The sequence below is a fragment of the Podarcis pityusensis genome, assembly GCF_964106645.2.
Source record: "Podarcis pityusensis genome assembly, chromosome: 17".
NCBI lineage: Eukaryota > Metazoa > Chordata > Lepidosauria > Squamata > Lacertidae > Podarcis > Podarcis pityusensis.
Genome location: NC_138042.1, coordinates 6,878,020 through 6,902,941, shown reverse-complemented (window position 1 = coordinate 6,902,941; position 24,922 = coordinate 6,878,020). Strand labels below are relative to the sequence as shown.

General features: G+C 46.5%; 1 protein-coding gene across 2 annotated transcripts in view; it reads right to left on the bottom strand.

Annotated features, from left to right (window-relative positions):
- MAST1 (microtubule associated serine/threonine kinase 1) overlaps positions 1 to 15,905 on the bottom strand; it is a 96,839-nt gene extending 80,934 nt beyond the window's left edge. For both annotated transcript variants that reach the window (XM_080988044.1, XM_080988046.1), the window contains exon 1: positions 15,790 to 15,905. In XM_080988044.1, coding sequence (XP_080844170.1) covers positions 15,790 to 15,828 — 39 coding nt within the window. In that variant the 5' untranslated portion in view covers positions 15,829 to 15,905. The remainder of the gene's footprint in view (positions 1 to 15,789) is intronic.
- Positions 15,906 to 24,922: the final 9,017 nt, after the last annotated feature.

The following is a 24,922-nucleotide window of genomic DNA, read 5'->3' as shown; positions in this document are numbered from 1 at the left end:
ATTTTCCAACATTACACCATTGAGTTGGATTTGTGGCGCTGCAGAGGGGTTATTTTGTACTTGTTGGTGCAGCACTTTGGTTCTTTGGATGTTGAGTGATAGGCCAAGCTTTTCATAAGCTTCTGCAAAGATATTTAGGATGGTTTGGAGGTCATCCTCGGAGTGTGCGCACAGTACGTTGTCATCAGCATACTGAAGCTCTATGACAGAAGTTACAGTAATCTTACTCTTTGCTTTCAGCCTGCTCAGACTGAAGAGCTTTCCATCTGTTCAATATATGATTTCTACTCCGGTGGGGAGTTTCCCTTTGACAAAGTGTAGGATCCTGGCAATGAAAATAATGAATAGAGTTGGGGCAATAACACAACCCTGTTTAACACCTGATCCCACTGTGAATGGTTCACTTTGAGAGCCATTGTTACCTGCAATTGTTGCTGTCATATTATCATGGAGGAGCTGAATGATGTTTACAAATTTATCTGGGCAGCCAATTTTCAAAAGGATAGTCCACAGGGTATTTAACCCCTAGTGGCTTAGCAAAAAGGTATAAATCAAAATCATACACATGCTGGAAATGTAAAGAAAAAGAAGGTACTTTGTCGTGGTCTTGTAAAAGAGCAAAAGCTCTCTGGGAAATGATTTATAATGAATTGAAGAAAATGTTTAAGATAACCTTTAGCAAAAAACCAGAAGGTTTTCTTCTAGGGATAGTAGGTACAGAGATACCAAAAGACAAAAAAAACCTGTTTATGTATGCTACAACTGTTTTTTTGCCCAGAGGTGGAAAGAATATGCAGCACCAACCAACGAAGAGTGGCTGATTAAATTAATGGACTATAATGGACAAAAGGGCAAAACTAACAGGTGTCATAAGAAACCAAGAAGGAAAAAAATTCATTAAAGACTGGGGAAAATTTGTGGAATATCTGAAAAATTCTTGTATGCAAGTAAGTTCATTAGCAGGGTTAAAGTAAAACAAGCAGTTAAACATATTATCCAGAGAAATTAAACCATAACTTAAAAATGGATTAATGTGGAAAACGCAATATGAAAAACTAAAATAATAAAAAAACCACAAGAAGGGGGAGGAAAGTCAAATATGCATGTGTATTGGAATTGTATGTGATCTGTGTCTTTGTGATTTGTATGTCTGTAAATTTTGGAAAACTAGAAAAATAATAAAATAAAATCAAAATGAACTGCAGCTGCCATACTTTGCAAAAGCAGTAACAAGAACCAGTCAATTTTGGATTTCTGACCCATACAGTACATTATTGCTGTTCTCCCTTTGCCATTAATTCTGCCTCTTCCCCACAGCCTACCATGCTCAGAAAATACATGTTCATGAAGTGCATTAGATGTGGGAGGCTAGAAGCACCCCACTCCAATAAGTGCAAAATTCTCAACAGCAGAACATGGGGGCAATACTTGAGAAGATGCAAGATATAGATCCCAGTACATAGAGCCAATAATAACATAAAGGTGGAAGAAGGAGATATGGTTTGACATGAATGTCTTCATGAAACACAGATTTCACAATGAATTCACATGCTAAAATTCAATTAAGCATTATTTTCTCCAGGGAAGGAAGATATCTTCAACCTATCTGGGTGGCAAAGAGTAACATTACAAACATTCAGAGGGAAAATATTTAAGACACCTGCAAAATAGTGTTTGATGTATTTCTGGACAGCCAATGGCCAAGTATGTATACAGTGGTACCTTGGTTCTCGAACGGCTTAGTTGTCGAACAAATTGGCTCCCAAATGCCACAAACCTGGAAGTAAGTGTTCCGGTGTTATGGAAATTACGGGGGGGTAGGGGCACGTCTTTAAAGTTGTTAAATGTTACAAATATTATGCATAAATATATCCTTTCGACTTGCCAGCTCAGGGAAGTTACCTAGCTTTAAAAATCATATAAAATCAACTCCTTTGCCAGTTTCCTTCATTCCACCGCCAATTTGCTTCATTGGCCAAGGACTTGGAAACCACTTGGTCCCCATCATAATCCCTCAAGCGGGAGGTCACAAACTCACACGAAGGTACTCATAGGTGTCAATCGCTGGGCAAAGGCACTCCTCCGGACTTGCCCAGGTGGCAGACTATGCAAAACAAAGTTCTATTGCCCCTTTGTAGTAGGTGCTTAGAATGTACTTCCCAATACATAACCTGTATCCACCTGTTGCCCCAACACATTCCTCCTATATTAATCAGGATGTAGCAATGATGTAGTGATGATGCTTAATGAACTGTATGCTGGGATAAGATAGAAACTTTGAAAAGTCCTTGTCACCCCATCCTCGGGGTGCAAAATTCCTCTTTGAACCTGTTGCGCAATAAACTTTGGTCTACAGCTATTTGGTGGCTGGACTCCTTCCTTTATTCCACCGACGAGCTGGGTGACTGAGCAGCCTCGCACCTAGATTTTTCCATAACATCCGGTTTGCAAACGTTTTTTGGAAGCTGAATGTCCGATGCAGCTTCCGCGGCTTCCAGTTGAGTGCAGGAAGCTCCTGCAGCCAATTGGAAGCCGCGCCTTGCTTTTCGAACAGTTTCAGGAGTCGAACTGGAACGGACTAAGTTTGAGAACCAAGGTACCACTGTATTTTATTTATTAAATTTATTAAATTTGTATCCTGCCCCTCTTCCCAAAGGAGCCCAAGGCAGCAAATGCATCAGGATGAGCGACCCTATACTCCTGAAGCGCCGGGCAAAAAATTCGCCGTGGGCTCCCAAAGGGCCTAGAACTTCTACAATATTGTTGGGATGCCAATACAGTAGTACCTCGGGTTACAGACGCTTCAGGTTATAGACTCCACTAACCCAGAAATAGTACCTTGGGTTAAGAACTTTGCTTCAGGATGAGAACAGAAATTGCATGGCGGCAGCAGAAGGCCCCATTAGCTAAAGTGGTGCTTCAGGTTAAGAACAGTTTCAGGTTAAGAACGGACCTCCAGAACGAATTACATTCTTAACCCAAGGTACCACTGTAACTAATAAAAACTATCCTCACTTCTCAAAATATTCAGTACTTTGTTCATTTCCCCTTTATCTTACACTCTGGGTGAGTTTTGCAACCTGGGCAATGTTCCAACACCATTTGCACCATTCTGTTAAAGAGGCTACATTAGAACTGCACCACTTGCTGGGTACTTGAATTTTGGTATTTGATAGCAAGTTAACTCAAACTGGGATTCACCTATAGGGCTGCCATATGTCTGGAATTTCCCGGACATAGTCGGGATTCAGCCCTCATAAACAGCGTCCGGGCAGAAAATCACTTTTTTTAAAAATGTCCGGGAAAATCCAGATATATGGCAAATTTCCTTTAAAATAGCTCAAAATGTTTTTTTTAAAAATGCAAAAAAGCTCAACAACTTTGGTCAGAATTAATAAAAGCTCAACAACCTTTGTGTTGGGATTTTTAATTTTTGAAATACGGCAACCCTACCTAACAAAGGTACAAACAGCAAAATATAAGCTATTGGTATATGCACCAAAACAGTGAAAGTGGAACTGTACAGAATGAATGCGGGTAATTTCAAGACCACTGTAGAGCACTGGCAAGGCTGGGGTTCTTTTAAACTATAGTTTATATAATATTAAGCTAAAATACACAAGGCAAATACATAAATAAAACCTGACTGAGATATACGAACAAACTAAAACAACAATAAGCAGGGTTTTGCAGATTTTAAAAAAACCCTATGAAAATAAATAAAATTTATTTCTTTGACAGGTAAACTGGCCTGGCAAACTAAGGCAGAGAAATGAACAAAGCAGTTTTTGAGGAAGTAGCTAAGCAGGTCTCTGGAGGCAAACAAGATGAGTCTTGCAGTTCTTTAAAAATTAACAGATCAACAGTGGTATTAGCTTTCTCTGTTGGCTGTGTGTGTGTGCGTGCGTGTGTGTGTGTGTGTGTGTATACAAACAAATCCAAATGACAAGAAATGGGATTACACCAAAACATTAGGAAGAATTTTCTGGTGGTAGGAGCTGTTTGACAGTGGAACAGACTCCCACAAGACTTTCATTGGAGGTTTTTAAGCAGAGGTTGGATGGTCATCTGCCAAGGATGGGGGTTGGACTAGATGACCCTCAGGGTCCCTTCCAGTTCTACAAGTGTATGATTCTATCATTTACGGAGGTAGAAATTGTGGGTCCAAAAGGCCATCCATGTAAAGAGGCAGTGGCACATCCCCAACATTTCTATACAGAACAATTCTTCAATCAACAAGGGATTTGACACAACTTCTCTTGGCATTCTAAAAAAATTGTGAGGGTTTTTTCTTTTTGTTTTTTTAAAAAAGCAGATTAGGAGGCATTTCCACCATGTGGGTACACACTTCATTGGAAACCTGTTTCAAAATCTGGTAACGGATGAATCACTGTCAAGCTGAGAGGAGGTGTGAAGTCAATTTCCACAGGTGCACCATCTTATATCACATGTTGTTTTAAAAATGACATTAATCATCCACTGCCATTTTGAACAAGTTTTTGGTACTCTGGCAAACCCAAGTTCAACAAAACCATCATATCTGAATGATATGCACATGTGAGCCGTTTCCTTTTAATCTTTCAAACACAAGAGTGGGTGGCCGACTGTCATTTTCTAAAAGCTACTTGTGTGTACGCATTTTTGAGAAACTGACAAGCAGCTAAATAAATGCCCTCACACAGTTCAAATATGACATATCTATAGCATGGTAATCCTAATTAATTGGTTGGCATCCATCTGTCTCAGGAGACACTGGAAGAAGAGCGTGCCTTCAGGGATGAAGTGAACCAACTTGGGGAATCGCAGCACCTGCTCTGGCTGCACAGGCAGAAACAGGACCACTTCAAAACCTAGTAAGTGACCAAGGAAAATGGATGCAGAAAGAGACAGGGCTCAGTTCCCCAATTTTCCTCTCTCTCTCTCTTTAGCGAACATAACAACATTGCCATTTCTTACAAAGATATATAACCACAAGATTGGGGGCGGGGTTAGCATAAGGAGCCCTTCAGCAAGTTAACACAACACTCAGTCTTTGCAATATTTATTTTAGGGAACTACTCCTACATATTCAGGCTCACTGCACCTGCTTTTCATTTTCTTTTTAACGAAGCAACCTCTAAATGCATACAATTGAAACAAGTCTCAGATCCCAAACCGTTCGTTCCCAAACCATGTGCCATTGTGCACCAATTGCGCCACTGGGGGAACTGCTTTGGGCTGTGAGAAAGAGCATTACGTAAGGCGGCTCTGGTGGTGAGCCCCACTCACCCAAGAGACTGCCTATTGTGTCTCGCCTTGCTTTAGGGATATAATGGGAATAAATAATTTCACCATGCTGGGCCCACCTCTTTCTAATCAAGCTGCAGCTGGGAGCAGGTTGTTCCATTGTATCAAGTACAAATGGAATTGTCTAGGCTAGGGCTGGCCCACTCAGAAAGCATGCTGAGGCAGCTGCCTCAGGTGGCAGGTCTACAGGGGCAGCAGATCCCAATGTAGACCTTTATAGGCCAGCCTTTCTCTACCTGCTGCCCTCCAGCTGTTATACTGAAGGGAGCTGCAGTCCAGAACAGCTGGAGGGCACCAGGTTGGAAGAGGCTGGACTCGTCACACAGGAAATCCCCTTACACCAGGTCAGACTATTGGTCCATCTAGCCAAGTGTTATTCCCACTCTGGCGAGCAGCAGCCGACATCCTTCCCATTAGTGTCATACCTCATGTTACGTCCACTTCATGTTACGTTCTTTCAGGTTACATCCCATGGCAACCTGGAAGTACCAGAAAGGGTTACTTCTGGGTTTCGCTGCATGCGCAGACGCGCAAAATGACATCACACATATGCGTAGAAGTGGCGAATCGCAACCCGAGCATGCGCAGACGCGCCACTGCGGGTCGGGTTCCTTTCATGTTGCGAACGGGCCTCTGGAACAGATCTCGTTCACAACCAGAGGTACCACTGTACATCTATCTGATCATTTTAAGTGAAGGTGCCAGGGACTAAAACCTGGGCCTTTCTGCATCCAAGACATATGTCCAACCACTGTGCTTGCTGCCTTCCCCATTCGGTGCAGCAGAACTAGCTCACAGAGGCTGCCCCCTACCTCTCCGAAGGAGTCACTATGTTGGGCTTGCCCCACTCCAGCCAGGAGGTGTGTCCAGAACAGTGACTCATGCAGAAATATAGGGAGAAGCCTTCTTTGAAGGCAAGTCATTCTTATTCTCTCTTAAAGGAAACCCTTTTCCCATTTACATTCCCGTTACATTTAGAAGAATGCATAAGGAGTTGAGTGAGCAGGAGGGCCCCCCAAGCACAGCACACGAGGACCCCAAACGCACACAGCAAGGGGCGCTTTCTAAGGAAGTCCCTCTCAGCAGTACAACACATGTTGTTTTAAGCTGTTGGGTCACCCATCTGCTAAGGAGCAATGAAAGAGAAAACCCTACCACCCCATCATGATCAGAACATTATCTGACTACCACAGCATCATGAGGAAGGGCAGTGGGGTGGAAAGCAGAGGGAGAAGGAGGAAGCACTGAAAACAAAGGCAGTCGTCAGGAGTGGGTGCCAGGAGCAGGTTAGTAGTACTCACACAGCTTCAGTGAAGTTAACTTTTTATTCAAAGAAACTAGACAGCCCAGAAGGCCAGGCCTGCAGAGAACAGCAACTCTTCCAGGTAAAACTTGCCCCTATGTGAGGACTAAAGGTCCTTGCCTTCTCATAGTTGCCTAAGCTTCCTCCTTCCCATGCAATCTGAGACTCTGTTGTATTACCTGTCTTTGCTCCACCCTCTTCACACCTCTTCTGGTTCTGGGAGACCAGGGGGGAGGGGAAGCCCCCCAGACTTCTTCAGCAGCCTGCCTCATCTCTTCCTCTTAGCCCCTCTCCTCTACAGCCTCTGGTTCTGGGCTGCTCTCTGCCACAGCCTCTTCCTGCTCACTGATCCTTGTTGCCCTTTCAGTTTCTGACACCTCGTCCTCTGCCCCCTCTTCTCCCTCTGGTCACTCATCGTCATCCAACCACCAGTCCCCTGGGGTTTCCCCAGCTGGTGCCTCCCATCAACCCTCTGGATCCAGCCAGTTCATAAAAACAGTGACTACCTAAGAGAAAAAGTCAGCAGTGACTCAGATATGGAGTAAGTGCTCCCTGCTAGGCAGGAAGAGGGGTGTTTATGTACCGAATGGTCTTCGAGAGAAGGCATGCTCACTGCCAGAGCCATGCTGAGGGACATCAGAGCAGCACCATCACTCTTGTGGTAAAAGCTGCACCTCTCACTGCTTTCACATGGCGATGCTCTCCGGAACCCAATTACACATGAGCATTAGTAGCTTCTCTCTGCAGGCACCCTAATCTCACCCCACCTATAGCACACAAGGGAGGCTCTCTGAACACAGGGATACCACTGCTCCATTTCCGTGCTCCCTCTGCCAGTCCTAAACTACCCTCAGAACTGTGAACATGCAGAAGATCAGTGAAAGAAAAGGCAGGCACACTTGAAATGTGTATGGTGGAACAGCAAGTGCAGGGTCTGAAGAACTGGGGATGCCGTTCAGTGGAGCTCAAAGCTCTTCTTAGCTACAGAGTTGTGGCAACATGATATGGCTAAAATTGGATGGAGTCAGGATTGGGGCATGTATATTTCATTAACCCCCCCCCTCCCCATCATAATGAAGACAGACCATACCTACTGTTTCAAACCAGAGGTGGGCAGCTGCAGGAGAAAGATCTTTTTCGACAGTGGCCCAATTATGAAATGCTTTCTCCAGAAGGGCCTGCCTGGCACAAACACTGTCATATTTTTGGTGCCAGGCTGGGACTCATATTTACTTCAATGCATTTGGCTGTGGAGATTTTCCTTTTCTGGAGGGGTGGGCTTTCTTGGGTTTGTTGTTTTAATGATGAGTGTTGTGTTGTACAGCTGTTTTAGCTTTTAGCTATTTAGTATGACTGCCTTTAATGGTAAAGGTAAAGGACCCCTGACAATTAAGTCCAGTCGCGGACGACTCTGGGGTTGCGGCACTCATCTCGCTTTACTGGCCGAGGGAGCCAACATTTGTCCGCAGACAGTTTTCTGGGTCATGTGGCCAGCATGACTAAGCTGCTTCTGGCAAAACCAGAGCAGTGCACAGAAACGCCGTTTATCTTCCCGCCAGAGCGGTACCTATTTATCCACTTGCACTTTGACATGCTTTCAAACTGCTAGGTTGGCAGGAGCTGGGACCGAGCAACGGGAGCTCACCCCATCGTGGGGATTCGAACCGCCGACCTTCCAATCGGCAAGCCCAAGAGGCTCAGTGGTTTACACTGCATGTATGACTGCCTTTACTCTATTTGAATTTTTACTGTATGCGTTCTGTATTATTTTTGCTGTATTAATAGAAGTTGCCTTGAGACCCTTGTGGTATAAAGCATTGTTGGCTTCCTTCTGTCTCAAGACAATGGAGTGCGCCTCCAGGGGTGAAGTCAAACCACTGTGTTAGGAAGCCAATGTGACCTTCCCGGGCACAAGTCTAGGCAGTATGTATGGAGGGTTCCCAGAAGACAAGATGCCCCTCTCAGCCTCACTGATGTGGTCCAAAGGAAAGCAGAGCAATATGTTCAGCAACAGCTTGGCTGCAGCTGTTGCCAGGAGGAGACATACAAGAGGCTATCCAACCATCTTAGGGACTCCACTCCGGATTTATATAAAATTTACTCCTAAGTCTTTTTTTCTTCTGAAGGCAGCTAAGGTTTAGAACAGGGGTCAGCAAACTTTTTCAGCAGGGGGCTGGTCCACTATCCCTCAGATCTTGTGGGGGGCTGGACTATATTTTTTGGGGGGGGGGGGAATTATGAACGAATTCCTATGCCCCACAAATAACCCAGAGATGCATTTTAAATAAAAGGGCACAGTCTACTCATGTAAAAACATGCTGATTCCCGGACCATCCGTGGGCCAAATTTAGATGGTGATTGGGCCGGATCCGGTCCCTGGGCCTTAGTTTGCCTAACCATGATTTAGAATCAGAGTTTTCCTTCTCCTAGATGGGCTACCTGCATAGGCTGACGAGCCCCATCTGCCTCTCACTTCCCTCCACAGCAGGTGCAGAAACTGCCTTCTTGATCATTGCACCCACAGGCATAATGTGGGGAGGCCCAGGGGGCCCATGACCTTGGGTGCAGATTTTGGAAAGGGCGCAAGGGGGTGCAATCAGGCACTCCCACAACACTCCCCCCTCATGGGCCTTCAGGGCTGGGGAAGCTGTGGCACATCCTTCCCCTCATGGCCAGTGAAGGGATGCCCGCACACCACACCCCTGGGCAGGCCGCCAGGAACTGGGTGGGAGAGCACTGCCACCACCCACCAAGAAGAAGCAAGAGGCTCTTGCAACCTCCTCCTCCTCCTTTGCAAAGGGGGATGCCACAGGCTGCCGGGTGGGCACTCGCACGCCGGGTAGGGGCAGGGTATGAATGGCGCGTGACAGGGATTTCTGCATGGTGTGCTTGCTTTGCACACACACCAAATTGTGCACCCAGGGCAATGGCCCCCCTAGCACCCCCACAATACGCCACTTTGATGCCACAGCCCTCAGGTCTGCCCTCGTCATGGGGTGCCTTCAAGCCTCTTTCTCCCTCCCCTCCCCCGCCACCAGCTCGGACTGCCACAGCTCGGTTAGAAGTGAGGGCTTGGGCTGGCACGGGCACCCTCTGTGCCCCATCTCCCAGGCACATACACACGTGCACCCTGGGTGCCAAGAACCTGCACTACAGTGGTACCTCAGGTTAAGTACTTAATTCGTTCCGGAGGTCCGTTCTTAACCTGAAACTGTTCTCAACCTGAAGCACCACTTTAGCTAATGGGGCCTCCTGCTGCCGCCACGCTGCCGGAGCACAATTTCTGTTCTCATCCTGAAGCAAAGTTCTTAACCTGAAGCACTATTTCTGGGTTAGCGGAGTGTGTAACCTGAAGCGTATGTAACCTGAAGCATATGTAACCCAAGGTACCACTGTATATGGTTCGTTGAACCAACTACAGTAGTACCCCGGGATATGAACTTAATTCGTTCTGGAGGTCCGTTCTTAACCTGAAACTGTTCTTAACCTGAAGCACCACTTTAGCTAATGGGGCCTCATCCTGAAGCAAAGTTCTTAACACGAGGTACTATTTCTGGGTTAGCGGAGTCTGTAACCTGAAGCGTCTGTAACCCGAGGTACCACTGTATTGGCCTCATCTGTTTAGTCTGCCTGAGCCTGTCTTCTCACGCCGGGAAAGTCCCTAACTCATCAAGGGTTTGAGGCCCTTTGGCAACCTTCACCTGGCTTAGCCGGCCAGTTGAAGCCCTTTCCCAGGGTATGGCCACTGTCACATGCTGACAGCTCCTAGGAGCCACAGGTAAGGGCTGAGTGCAGGATGGGGACCAAAGGTGGACAAATTACCCAGGGAGCACAATGCGTTCCCCACCAGAGGTACTACCTAACACTACATAAATTACCCTAACACTAAATAAAAGAATAATAACAATCACCACAGGCCTCTCTCATCCAATTCCCCACAGTGGCCAACAAAGCATGGAGAAGCATTGGCCTTTTGTAACTGGTCCGACTCTCCTACGCATTCTCCTTCTACATCCTTGTAGAGTGTCTTCCTGGAAGCATGTCAGCTGTTGGCAACAGTCCCATAGGAGTCAGTCAGGGGGGCTTTCTCCCACGCTGCTGCAACCCCCAGCCAGCTATGCTCCCAAATTTCCTCCCACCACAACACCAGATTTAGGGTGGTGCAGGCAGTTCTACTGCACAGGGTGCTGAGGTGAGGGCATCCAAAAATGAGAAGATCCAAAATGGAGAAGATCCATTGGGGGGGGTGCCAATTTTTGGCATCACATAGGGTACCATATTCCAAAATATTACTAAAATCTGCCCCGCCCACTGTGTGTGTGTGTGTGTGTCCCACCATTTGGGGACTTCCTGCGAATGGTCAGAAAGCAAAACAATAGTTACTACAGCAGAGAGGATGAGATACACGCTGCACTTGCAAGATATCCAAATCCCAGCCTACACTTACCTGTGTCAAATTGCCATCCTTGAAGGTGAGCCAGTCAATGCAATGCTAGGGTGCTGTAGCTGTTACTCTCAAACTAGGACTGGGGAGAGCTGGGTTCACAGCCCCACTCAGCCATGGACCTTATTGGGTAATCTTGGGAAGACCACTCCCTCTCCTAACTCTATTAGGGCTATTGTGATGGGAAAGTAGGAAGAGCCTTGGAAGATCAGCAAGTTAGAAATGTTTTGCATGCATCAGCTTTGCATGTGCTGACCCCCACAACTTGAGTATTGTATTTGGGTCATGGGCACCCTATCTGGCCTGGTCTGCCGCTCCAAGAGACTTAATGCAGCAAACCTAGCTATCAATAAGAAGTCCTCAATTCAAATCTCACCTGTGCTATCAACACACTAGATGGCCTTCAGCAAGTCACACTAATATTGTTTGTTTGTTTAGGAGAGGGCTGTTTAAAGCTAATAATATTGTGCCTACCTCAACCTCGTTAGTGTAAGAGTTACTGTATGCAAAGTGTCTAAAACGCTCCAGCACCGACATATCACATTAAAATATTATGATAAAGGATTACTAGCTTTATAATTACTACATGAAAATGGTTGCGAGTCATGAAGACTGTTGCTAAATTCAAGTTACATTTAGAAGAATGTAAGGCATACTATTTATATCTGCAGCTCCACAAATAATATCGAAGCCACAGTATAATTAAGGCGTAGGGGTGATATTTTCTTTGTAGCATCGTGAAAACAGTAGGCAAAAAAACCCACGTCAGTCAATACACTTCATCCACACTTGATCAAATGGTACAGGAGTGCCTTTTACCAGCTTCTGTCATTTCTGGACAGGAATAGCCTTATGCCTGTGACTCATGCACTGACTACCTCAAAGCTGGACTGCTGCAATGTGCTCTATTGTGGGGCTGCCTTTGGGGCTGATCTGGAACCTGCAGTAGCGACAAATGTGGTGCCTCGGCTACTCAATGGATTACATTATTGTACAGATATTATTACCCCACTCCTAAAGGAGCTGAATTGGCTGATCATTAGCTATCAGGCTAGGTTTAACTGCCTGGTTCTGGCTTAAAAAGGTAAAGGTAAAGGACCCCTGACAGTTAAGTCCAGTTGCAAATGACTCTGGGGTTGTGGCGCTCATCTCGCTTTACTGGCCGAGAGAGCCGAAGTTTGTCCGCAGACAGTTTTTCCGGATCATGTGGCCAGCATGACTAAGCCGCTTCTGGTGAAACCAGAGCAGCGCATGGAAAAAAGCTGCTAGGTTAGCAAGAGCTGGGACCAAGCTCACCCCGTCGCGTGGATTCGAACCGCCGACCTTCCGATTGGCAAGCCCTAGGCTCAGTGGTTTAGACCACAGCGCCACCCACGTCCCTTTGGTTCTGGCTTACAAAGCCCCAAACAGCTTGGGACCAGATTGCCTCCTCCCATATTGCCCTGTCTGATCAGCTGAGGCCTCTTGGTTGTAGAACATTGTGAAGAAGTGCATTTGGGGGTGATCAGGAATAGAGCCTTCTCTTGGTGGCATGTCCAGCTGGACACCAACACTGATGGTGTTTGGGCGCCTTCTGAAGATGCATTTGTGACCCTAGGATCTTTGCTGGTGTCTAGTTCCAGAGGTGGTTTTGTGTTGATTTGCCCTGGATAACTGCTGTGATTTACTTTTGAAGATTTTAACTGTTTAGTGTTGTAACCTGTTTGATGAATCATTGTATTTCCCTGCTGTGTAGCATATGAAAGGCAGTATACATACAAGTCCAAAGTATTGTAAGGACCATTGGTAAAAGAAGGAGGAAATGCTTAAACCTATCGCCTGGACAAATGAACAATAGTTGGCTTACATGTGCAGAAGCACAAACCATAGTCTGGATTTTGAACTCTGATTAGTGCAGAACATGGTTAGGCATGATGTCTGAAGAGATATAGCAAAAGATGTCTAGTGGACACCACTGAAAGATGGCACTTAGTTTCTAACAGTGCAAATTCCAGGACTGAGACTATCTGGAAACACTTTCAGACCCGGGAACCCTATGGCTTAGTCCTGGGAATCTGTAGCTTTATGTTGGATGAAATTCTCTCTTCACATGGTCAGAAGCACTTTCATCACTTCTCACTTCATATGCTTCAGGACAGCCTGGGCATTGCATAAAGACACCGCAGATGGGCCTACATAAATTAATGAAACCCTACTCCAAGATTATATGAGTGGTGGTGACTTTCTCTTCTCCATCAAGGAGACTGCAAAATGAGGTAGGGGAGGTTATAGATCACTGCATTATTAATTGAAATTATTATTAATTGTCGTCGTCATCATCATCATCATCACTATTAGATTATCCACCCTTCACCGGAAACCCCCAGAATGGATTACAGCAAAATAAAATAAAATACAGAATAAAAGCAGTTCAAAACAAAATACAATCACAAATAGAACTATGGAACTAGCTGTTCATATCCAGTCAACTTTTTGCTATTTCATATGTCTCTTAGCTTCCAATGTCTACCAATGTGAAATAAAGAGAAACAGATTTTCTCATTTATCACGTTTATATCCTCACTTTCCTCCAAGGAACCAAAGATCCATTTTATCCTCAAAAGAATCCTGTGAGTTGGATTACACCAATGATGGCTGGCCCAAGGTTACCCAGCTAAGAAAACATCTGAATTTGCCTGGGTCACCCCAGTCCCAACACTCTAACTAGTACAGCAGCCTTTGCCAGCCTGGTGCCCTTCCAGATGTTTTGGATTACAACTCCCATCAGCCTTCAGCCAACATGCTGTGGTTCAAAACACCTGGAGAGCACAAAGTTGGAAAAGTCTGCACTACACTTTCTGCATCCTTCCAGGGACCCGCTGCAAATACAGCTCGGGAAATGGTAAATTTGGTTCTTAGGAACAGATTGCTTACAAGAAATGATGGGCTTTGAAAAAGTTTTGTTTCCATTTTTAGAATGCCTCGCCTTCACTAAGCACATGGTCCAGCCACGGGGACTTCTGCTGTTTCGCTTTTCCCTTCCACATGAGCTGAGGATCCCCGTAGCTTTCTCTCTCTTGTATCCTTCCTTGCTGCCCGGGACAGTATGCAGATGAATGGACTGCGCTACTCTCTGGGAACCTAACATATGCATACATTCTCATGCCTCCATAATTCCAAACAATTTGTTTATATACCATAAACACATTTCAAGCTCTGTGAAATAAGAGGGACAAGGCTAAACAACTGTTAGAGTGAATTATTTTTAAAACATATAACTAGAAGTGTCTGGACATGTGGAGAGTTTGTTTGTTACCTCCACAGCTCATACTGCTTGCAAGGAGTCAAGAGAACTGTCTATTGATTCAATTTCCAGGGGCGCTCACAAACAGATACCAGCCAGGCAGAACCTGCTTAGGCCCAGAGTCCATGGGACTCTGGGTGGGTGCCCCATTCTGTGTCTCTCATCATATCCATACTACTCCAGTTGTTGAATCTCATTCATGTCACAGTCCTAATTGTTCTGTGGACACAATGTGTGTTATCAGCACACAATGCTTCACATAGCATTTGGAACTTCTGGAGTAGCCAAGCAAAATCACTAATGTCAAAGGTGTGATGGGTTGGCCTCCAGGGGCTTTCCCTAAAAATCTTCAGCAACTGGATGTTTCCATTGCAGTCTTTTGCTGTTCAACATTTCCTGACAACCAAAGTGGGAAAGTGGGAATGAAATGTAGCAATGTAAAACACCTTGGCTTTGGAATGTTTTCACAATCAAAGGCTCACCCAGCACCCACTCCAAGTCTTCCTCGACACTTTTTTGATCCCCCGCCCCCTCAACCTTTTTAGTGTTTGTCCATTGCTCTATTCCATTTGGGTGCTGTCATGCTCAAGCTGTAGTTTACTCTACATATTAAGGTTTATAAAATAATAAGGTTTGTAAAGCTGCCCTGTTCATGTACTTAAAGCATAGGGCAGAAATCTAAACAAGTTATTTAAGTAAATAAATGTAATAATTCTACCCCTATTTCTCCCTTGCTAGGGAGTGGTATTTAGAGTGGAACTTCCTCGGGGCAGGGACTGCTGCTTGTCATTTTTGCATGCTGCCAAACACTACATAAACGGACTCTAGCCTGACCCCACTGGGAAATTCTTATATTCCTACGACTGAGGTATAGCCTCGGTCTCTTCAGTCTGGCTTTGCCCCAAGGGATGGAGCAGGGGAAAAGGAGGCGGAAAAAGGAACCTTCTCCCAGATCTCATTTTCAGCAAAGCCAAAGAATGATTCGCAGGCGCCGCTGATCTTTCCCTGGCGCTGCCCAGGGACTCTCGTGACCCCGCAGCCCACCCGAGGCAGGCGGCCCTCGGCTTCCCCGCTGGTCTTCGGCCATTCCGTCCCCCTTCCCACTCCTCCCCCTGCGACACCAGAAGATTTGCTCGGGTCTGGCGTGCGGGGAGCGCGGCCACCTCCGGCGGCGCCCCCCTGGCACCAAAGGAAAGCGCCGCTTGGTTGGCACCGAGCACACCTGCGCCCTGCAGGAAGGAACAAGCCCGGGCTGGGCTTCTGCCCGGAGTCTCCCCCGGGATGGCGGAGGAGAGAGCTGCCGCCCTGCCTCTGCCGCCCATCGGCCGGCCGGCCGGCCTGCCTCCCTGCGTCGGCGGAGAGGGCGCGCGAATTGCGCGCCGCATCCCCGGCACCGCGGCAGGCTTGGCCAGGGCGGCGCGGGCTTCGCTTCGGAGAGGAGGGAGAAGGGACCCGCCGCGCGCCCTGGTTTACCTGGAGCCGCCTCCGGCGTATGATCCCGGAGTCGTCCATCGCTGGCCGGCCCGAAGAGCTCGCCCCATGGGCGCCGCGCGCCTAGTGCCAGCCGAGCCGAGCCGAGCGCGCCTCCCGTGCCGCCTTCCAGGCCGCGGCTGCGCTGCGCTGGGCCGGCGCTCAGGGCGGGGCTGGCCAGGTGGGCTGCGCGGAGGGGGCGCCTCGCCCGCCCGCCCCCCGACTGCGGCACAGCCCCGGCCTCGCGGCGGGCCTGGCGGGCGCCTCGCCTGGACGCTTGGCCCGGGACGCGCCGGGCGGATCCTCTCTCTGCGCCGGGGCACCAACGCCGCGCCCCTGGGGCTCGCCGGCAGCATGCGCGCCCGAGGCTGCCGGAGCTGGAGCAGCGGCACAAGGAGGCGGCGAGGGCGGCGGCCGCCCCTCCCCGGCTCCCGCTCCTGTGCGCCGCGGTCGGGCGGGCGGGGCCGACGTGCGCTCCGGCTGCCACCAAGCCCGACCTGGCGGGGGCAGCGAGAGATGCGGCGCCCACTCGCCGGCCAAGTCCGGCCTCCTTAACCCTTTCCCCTCGGCCGCCTTGGCGATCACACGGCGCCGCGCCGCGCCTGCTCCAGTGCTGAGGGTGGGGGGCGCAGCTGCAGCGCGCCGGGCTTTGACGCACTCCCCCGCCCTCGGGAAAAAGACCCTCACTGAGAACTAGACTCTTGCCATCTCACCTGCCAGGCAGCCCTGAAGAAGGAGCCACCCCACCCGCTACCTGCAGTCCACGCGTCAGTGGCGCGTCTTGCCTCAGGCGCCAAAATGTATTGGTCGGCCCCATAAGAGCCAAATCCTAGGGGCCGTGGGTGCTTCGATCCCCACAGTAACATATTTGAGGGGGCCGGACCTCCGCAGATTTGATGTCCATTCCCATGTGCGTGCTGCATCATGCGATTGATTATGTGGGACAAAAAGATAAAAAAGGAAAAGGACCCCTGGATGGTTCAGTCCAGTTAATGGGGTGCAGTGCTCATCTCGCTTTAAGGTCGAGGGAGCCGGTGTTTGTCCGCAGACAGCTTTCCAGGTCATGTGGCTAGCATGACTAAATCACTTCTGGCGCAACAGAACACCCTGACAGAAACCCGAGTGTACGGAAACGCCATTTACCTTCCCACCGCAGTGGTACCTATTTATCTACTCGCATTGGTAGGCTTTAGAACTGCTAGATTGGCAGAAGCTGGAACAGCGCAATGGGAGCTCACTCCATTGCAGGGATTTGAACCACCAATCTTCCGATCAGCAAGCCCAAGAGGCTCAGTGGTTTAGCCCACAGCAGCACCCGCTTCCTTACCTGCCCCCCCCCAATACCTTATTCAAGTTGGCCCGTCTGGTCTACCGTTACTGAATATTATACAGTATAGAGGTTGCGGGAGTAATATCAAATTCTAGCACCCATAAGCCACACAGATAAAACATTCCAGTTGCCAATCAAATCCAGCTCATCATCATCCAATGGCAGTTGATAGTGTAGTAGTCTGACAAATGTGCTTTAATAGGTTACACAGAAATATGTTGGTCTTATAATATATTTTAAATTTACACAGGGCTGGCACAAGCAAAAAATCTGAAGTGGCTCACATTATCCCACGTGGGACACAATGCATTGGTAAATTCTCTTTATACAAGTTGCATTAAAATTGGTGGGAGCTGTGGAGGAGCTCATCCTTTGCAAAACTTCCCAGATGGTGTCTTGTGGGCCACTGCTGCCATAGGAGCATACGAAGCTGCCTTAATGCACATGAGTCCATGATGCAGCCTTGCAGAGTCTCTTCCCACCTGGCATTGGTTTCCCATGGTCTCTGGACAGACAAGGCTCCTTGCTTCCGAAGTTAGCCCTCAACATCAGGGGGACACTGAAGTTGGCTCCTAGTTCCTTATTTGCATGAAAGTTCAAATGCAACACCATCAAAGAACTTTAAAAATTAACTAAGAGCTATGTGTTCCTGAACCCCAAATTAAACTTTGGTGCACTCCATATCTATATCTCCTTGACAAAGTCCCTGTTTCCTTGGAGATCAGCAATCGTGCAGATTCCTTGGCACATGAAGCAACTACTTTGTTGCTTATGTCACTGAGTTGGTACAGGTGTTATTAGCAGCCACAGAGCCCACACCATACACTACTCAGAATTAACCCCCGTTCCGTTCAGTAGGACTTACTTCCAGGAAGGTTCACTGTGGTGGTCAAGGCTATGCTGTGTTAGTCTATAGGTGGTGGTGAGTTATGCTCCTCCATACAACTTTCCCCCTTCCTCTACATAGAAAACTAGGATGTCAATGAGATGGAGTCTATCCCTGACTTGCTAGTTTTCTATCTGCAGGGGATGAGGAGTGTTCCATTATGCAAGTCCCCACTTACGCTCTGAAGTGGCGCAGCTCAGACATATTTACCACCTCAGTAAAAACTAGTCCTTTGTAAAGCAAGAGTTTCTCTGGGCACTAATGGCATTGGGATTACCGACAAGATCAATCATTGACCCTTTCACATATAGATCTCCCAACACTTTGCTTCTCTTTCTCTCTAGCCTCTCCCTCTCTCATCCCAAAGAAACATGTTATTATGTTATGGGTCATAGCGCACAAGGGGAGGGGAGGAGAAATGGGATAATTTAGTCTGATGAGCTAATGTGTCTGGGGAGAATGACATTTAATAAAAAAAAAATTGGCTTTTTTCACAAGGCTCATCCATGTCCTGTCCCCCATCACAGTATCTTTGACATATGCTAAGAGCTTTGCTGTATTATTGATCAGTCTCTGGTTCCTAGTCCCAGGGGGAGTGGGGGTTGGGAGCGGGTGGGAGAAGCGCCAAACTGCCAACACTCTTTCCTTATCTGTTAAGCAGCCCTAAAAGGGGTGTGAGTATTTGGTGATGGTGGCTGAGAGAAAAAGTATTGTTACACGCCACCCCAAATTCCACAAGTGGTGCAAGATTCCAGGCATTCCAGGAGCACTTTATCCAGGGACAGCGAGGCGCAGCTGAGACTGTAGTGTTTTTATGATATATGGTTTATTTACACACATGTATAAAACCTGAGTCCGGATGCAGGGGCTCAACACGCTACACTCCAAGAGGGTCTCTTCTCCCATAGGCACAGCAGGGTGGAGACTCAGAGCAGAAAAATCAACCATGCTCTCTGTCTCTTTGTTACAGCCTGTCTCAGTCAGCCAACATGGTGCTTCGACCCCTTTCTTGTTCCTTGTTAGCCCAGTGAAACAATTCCCCTCCAACCAACATCATCCAAACTGAAATCCGAATCCCTTTTTGTCTCTGCCCACTAACACATAGCTGGAGGAGGGGCTTCCCCCCCCCTTGCTGTCCAGCACTGAATGTCCTGATGGCTCAGCCATTATCAGGCGGTTACCTCATGAGGAAGCTGGCATGTGTTATTTCCATTTTGAATCCCTGCTGGATCTGGGAGGTCGGTGTTTGCAGTTTTAAGTTCCCAAACCTTGATTAAATTCTAACACTTACTAAATCTAGAAATTATGGGTGCCTTGCCGTCACAAACTCTGGCACCTCAAACTTATAACAGTATTATTTCATTCATCCCACAAATCCCTCCAAGGCTGCAATCTCCGCTTGATGTTTTCATGGTTTGGCAAAGGATGGGGTTGGAGACAACGTATTTATTTATTTCGTAAAATTTATATAGCACTTGATTGTAAAAACGAAACCTCAGAGGATGGAAGGGTTGGCTTTAAGGGCTAATCAATAAGAAGTGAACTAGGGCAAGGCGGAATTGTGATGAAGACCATGGCTGTGGTCCAAAGGATGACTTCAGAAGCTCCTAGGGGCTCAGGCATCTTCAGTGGGGTCTCTCGCTAGGGTTGCCAACTGCCTAGAGGGAGGGGGTGGGAGGGTGGGTGGGTGGGAGCAGCCTGGCCTGCCAATGTCCCTTGCAGCAAAAGTTTGAAATGCAGAAATCAATACCTGGGGAAGCTTTTACATGGCATGGAGCTAAGCATTCTCTCTTGCTGATTGCTGCAGAACAAACTGCTGCCATGCAGGGCCTAAAAACACGGCTTAAAAGTTGACAGCCGTTATGATACTAAGTCTGTAGAACTAGTCAAGTAGTTATTTGGATCCTGGCCAGAAAACAGGTGGAAATAGGAATAAAAAATGTACAGTGACTGTGTGTGGGTGTGTGTGGCATGAATTGCCTTCCTGTTCTCTTGTGCACCATTTGTCTTGGGTCCTAAACCCTGTGCATCATGGTTACTATCTGCCCTGAATCCTTTAAAGTAAGGTGTGCTATAAGATCAAATGAAATGGGCAGTAAACCCACACATTTCACAGGTATCATTGTGTGGTGTGCACTGTGGAGAAGTGAGGTCTTATGCCTAACCTGAGAGTGATGGAGCTGTTAGGTAAGGTAAGGTAAAGGACCCCTGGTTAAGTCCAGTCAGAAGTGACTATGGGGTGTGGCGCTCATCTCGCTTTCAGACCGAGGGAGCCAGCATTTGTCCACAGACAGCTTTCTGGGTCATGTGGCCAGCATGACTAAACTGCTTCTGGCGCAACAGGACATTGTGACGGAAACTAGAGTGCACGGAAACGTTGTTTACCTTCCTGTTGAAGTGGTACCTATTTATCTACTTGCACTGGCATGCTTTCGAACACACAGGGCAAGCCAGAGGAGAATTTGCCAGGCGTCCCTTCTTGTAAACCACCCCTGTCCTGAGTGGCACTTCAGCCAAAGCCCTGTGGGGAAAAGGGGGAGAAGCTCCTTTGGACAGGTCAGGGATTCTTCGTGCCAATTCATACCACCATGTGCCCACTTGGTGGAATTGGCATTACTACGAGTGCCACATAATACTCATTCCACATTTGTAAGAGCTCAGTCATTTAGTGTGGCAGCATCTACTCTCTGGCCTATTGAGATCAAATACCTTTTCTGTACTCTGAACCTTCCCTACCTTCTAACAACACCTGCTAAAAACATTATTGTTTAGACAAGCTTACCCAGATGTTGAGGATCTGTTTTAGTATTTTTGTATTTTAACTTTTGTACACTTTAAAGTAGAGTTGTAAATCTTTCTTGATTTGACTGTTTTATTTTTTGTAAACTACTTTGAGGGTTTGTTTGTTTTACAATCAAGTGGTGTATAAATTTTGTGAAACAAACAAACAAACAAACAAACAAACAACTAGTGTGCAGGATCCAATTTTTCAGTCTTGGGTGACTTTAAAAACTTGTATTGTGTATACCTTTTTCCAAGAGATGACAGACTAGCTGATACTGTTGATGTCCATTGTATTTAAAATTATGTTTATTACATGTGATTAATAAAATTATTTTAAAAAAAACAAAACCCATGTATTGTGGCAGTGTGATAAACCAGGGACTGGAATCCTGGAGGTGTGTTCAAATAGCCACTTTGCTATATACATTACCTACCCAGGGAGACAAAGCAGAATCCACAAAAGTGAACCTACCCTTACTCTTTGAACAATTACTCCACAAATTTGGCTCTTGGAAAAGACACAGAAGAAAGGATAAGACGTTACTCTGTTGACTCTGTCTGCTCCACACATTGACCTAGTATTGCAGTACTCTTCTATTAATAGTTTAAAATCAGATTAAATAAATACAAGCTAATGCAAGTGAGTACAGAGGGCCCAAAAGGTTCTTGCATCTGATAGATACAAGACAGACAGAGAAACAGGCGGACAAGGCAGGCCTCTTCCATGAAAGGAGCCTTCTCATTGGTGGCTCCCTGTTTGAATAATGCACCACCCTAGGCACTAGGCAAGAACATTTTTATACATCCAGGCCTTTGCATCCTAATTTTCTGCTATCTTTTAGTGGGCTAGGCTTGAGTTGGATCTGCTCTTTTTTATATACTATTGGTGACCATTTTTGGTTGTTTTTATTCTGTTTTTAATGTTTGTTTTTGTAAGCTTATTTGAGTTCACCTTTCTGAAAAAAAGCATTATTATCATTATTATTATCTAGTGAAGTCAGGGAGTGGTAGAGCTCTCACATCTTGATTGTGAGCTTACCTACCGGTTGCCCTGTGGTGCATGATTATTAATGTGTGAATCGCCTTTCACATAAGTCTGAGGTCTATTTGAGTGGGTGTCAAATGGGTTTAAAACAATACAAAAAAACAACAACCAAAGGTAGGTTTCAAAACAATACAAATAAAAAACCCTAGACTTTACAAAAACCCACCCCAAAGCCTTATCTTTCTTCACCCAGTTGATGGTTTAGGGATAATAATAAAAGCAAACAATAAGACTGCTCCTATAATCCAGATCTCATGCCTTCAGCACACAGCTGTCCATAACAGATTCACAATGAATGCAAATGTATATACATTATACATACCCAAGTATACCATGGAGGCATACTAGGGATGGGCTGTCACATATGTGATGTGTTTGCATGAGGAGATGTTGGTGTTTCTACTCTACCAACATAAAGGCTTTGTGCTTGATAAGGAAAATTCTGGGTTGAGAGACTACTAAACAGCTCATCTCATCAGGATACAAGTCCCCCGCGGGTCCATGCAGTCCGTAAAAGAAGGAAATTCCAGCCAAGTAATTTGGAGCAAAACAGCAGTCAGTAGGCTTAGATCCTTTATTGTTGCGCAACAGGTTCAAACAGCAGCCAGTGAACCTCGAGCATGGGGCGACGTTGCCTTTTAAAACTTTCCCACCATATCCCAGAATACAGTTCGTACAGCATCATTGCTACATCACTGAAACGTCAGAAAGGGGAAGGTTATACAAGATTAACATAGGCAAATATGTCAGGGCAACACCCAAGCTAGTTAAGTACCCACCACCCAAAGCACAATGGAACTTCCTTTGCATGTCTGGACCCCGAGGCAAGTCCAGTGATGAGATTTGGCTTCCCTTGGCCAACAATCAGCTCAGCAATTGTCACCCCTGTGTGTGTGTGTGTGTGTGTGTGTACATGTCCTCACACTTGAGGGATTATGGTGGGAGGTGGCAGGGAAAAGGGTCCTTTTTCCAAGGGCAAAATGGCGTTGTAATGGAGGAAATTGGCAAAGGGGTTGATTTACTATGATTTATAAAGCTAGGTATCTTCCCTGAGCTGTCAAGTCGAAAGGATACATTCAGGTATAATATTTATAACATTTAACAACTTTAAAGATGTGGGCCCCCCCATGTAATTTCCGTAACATGCTACTCACCATTCAAAAAATCACAATTCATGCACAGAGTCTGGCACATCCTGAAACTATATAGTAAAATAATATCTCCCACTCATACAACATGTTTTGAGTCTTCAAAGCATGCAGCGCAGGCCAGTACAGTCACACCTCGGGTTGAAGTTGCTTCAGGTTGAGCGTTTTCGGGTTGCGCTCTGCGGCAATCTGGAAGTAACGGAACACATTATTTCCAGGTTTCGCCGCTCACGCATGTGCAGACGCTCAAAATGACGTCACGTGCATGCGCAGAAGTGGCGAATTGCGACCCGCGCATGCACAGACACGGGTTGCGTTCGCTTCAGGATGCGAACGGGGCTCCGGAACGGATCCCGTTCGTATCCAGAGGTACCACTGTATTATAATCCCTGTGTTGCAAATGGAGGGGTTGTTGTCCATGTCCTGAGAAGGCCACCTACTGAGGTGAGATTTGCACCTGGAACAGCCTGATTCAGAGCTCACCCCCGTGTCTACTATGCTACAAATGGTATCTTACATTCAGCTTCCTGCCTCCAGCAACACCTTCAAAATGAGAGAGCTCCGAGGTGGCAGGGGAAGGACGGACTGCTGTTTCTACGCCCAGCAGTTTTTCTGTGCCCCAGAAAAATCAAGACCCGCATGTCCCTAGCAAATGGAGTCAGAACAGCCCCAGCCATGTTTGCAAAATTAGCTTTGATGAAATATTCATGCAAGTGATATATTATTAAAGCCCGAAGAGCAGGCAGCGCAGTCTCCAGAATGGAAGAAAGTGCGCTTGGCCTATGACCCACCATTAAGCAACAGGGGAGGGAAGCAGACGAGGATGTAGCCAGCCTGCTACACTCAGAGCAGACGGCCGTGCATCATTCCTGGTTGATGGAGGCTGCAAAATCATTGCCGCAACTGCTCCACTTTCCAGGGGCAGCTCATGTTCACAATCCCGCAAGCACGTAGGTCAGACATTAATTTTTTAAGAAGGAAGAGTAAAAAATTGACTCCCTCTCCATTTTATTAAGAGGGCTGTTCAGATATGAAGATGTACAGTAAGCTCATGCGCCACAGTTCTGCAGGCATACAATATGATAATCTTTATTGTCATTGTCCCATACAAAACAACGAAATTGGGGGGGGGGGGGAATCTACATCAGACATTCAAAAACCAACAAGCCTGCTATCCCAGCAATCCCAGTCTGGTTAGCCTCCTAAAAACTCTGATACCCCATAATTAAATACAATATGCTCCCTGCGTTTAAAACCAAAATTGCATTTGGATAGAAACTGTTTCTCAGACATCCATATTTATTTGGCAATAACCCCACTGCCTTCATCTGCAACCTTATGCACACATATTTAGAGTAAACCTGGTGGAACACAGGGGACGGGGCTGGATTAAGACCTTCAGAGGCCCTAAGCACTTAACAATATTTGGGTGCCACCGTAAATATCTAATTCAAAATATAAACAATAATAAACTGTAAAATAAAATTATATTTTTCGAAATGAAACAAAACCTACAGTAACATGGAAAATATTTATTTTTGTATACTTCCACTTTATTTATATTTGAATTTTTTTCTCCTACTTTTCCTAATTGCAAAGTCATTGATGAGATCCTCAAAGCTATTCTTACACAACACATCTGCTTCTATACTTGGTAGAGATAAGGCACCCAACCTGCCTTGTTGTATAGTTGTTGTGTTGGGATTTTTAATATACTTCAGCTGAGAGAATGAATGCTCGGCTGAGAAATTTGTGACCATTAGTGTTAAAAATCAGGAAATGGAAAATTTCTGTGGTGCCAACCTTCTCTAGATGCCCCAAGCATGTGCTTATTTTGCTTAATCTAGCCCTGACAGGGGAAGTTTGTTCTTGGGGGACAACCTAGGGAGGACTGGATTGACCACTGCCCAGAAAATAAGTTCCGTTCTCCTGTGTCGTACTCC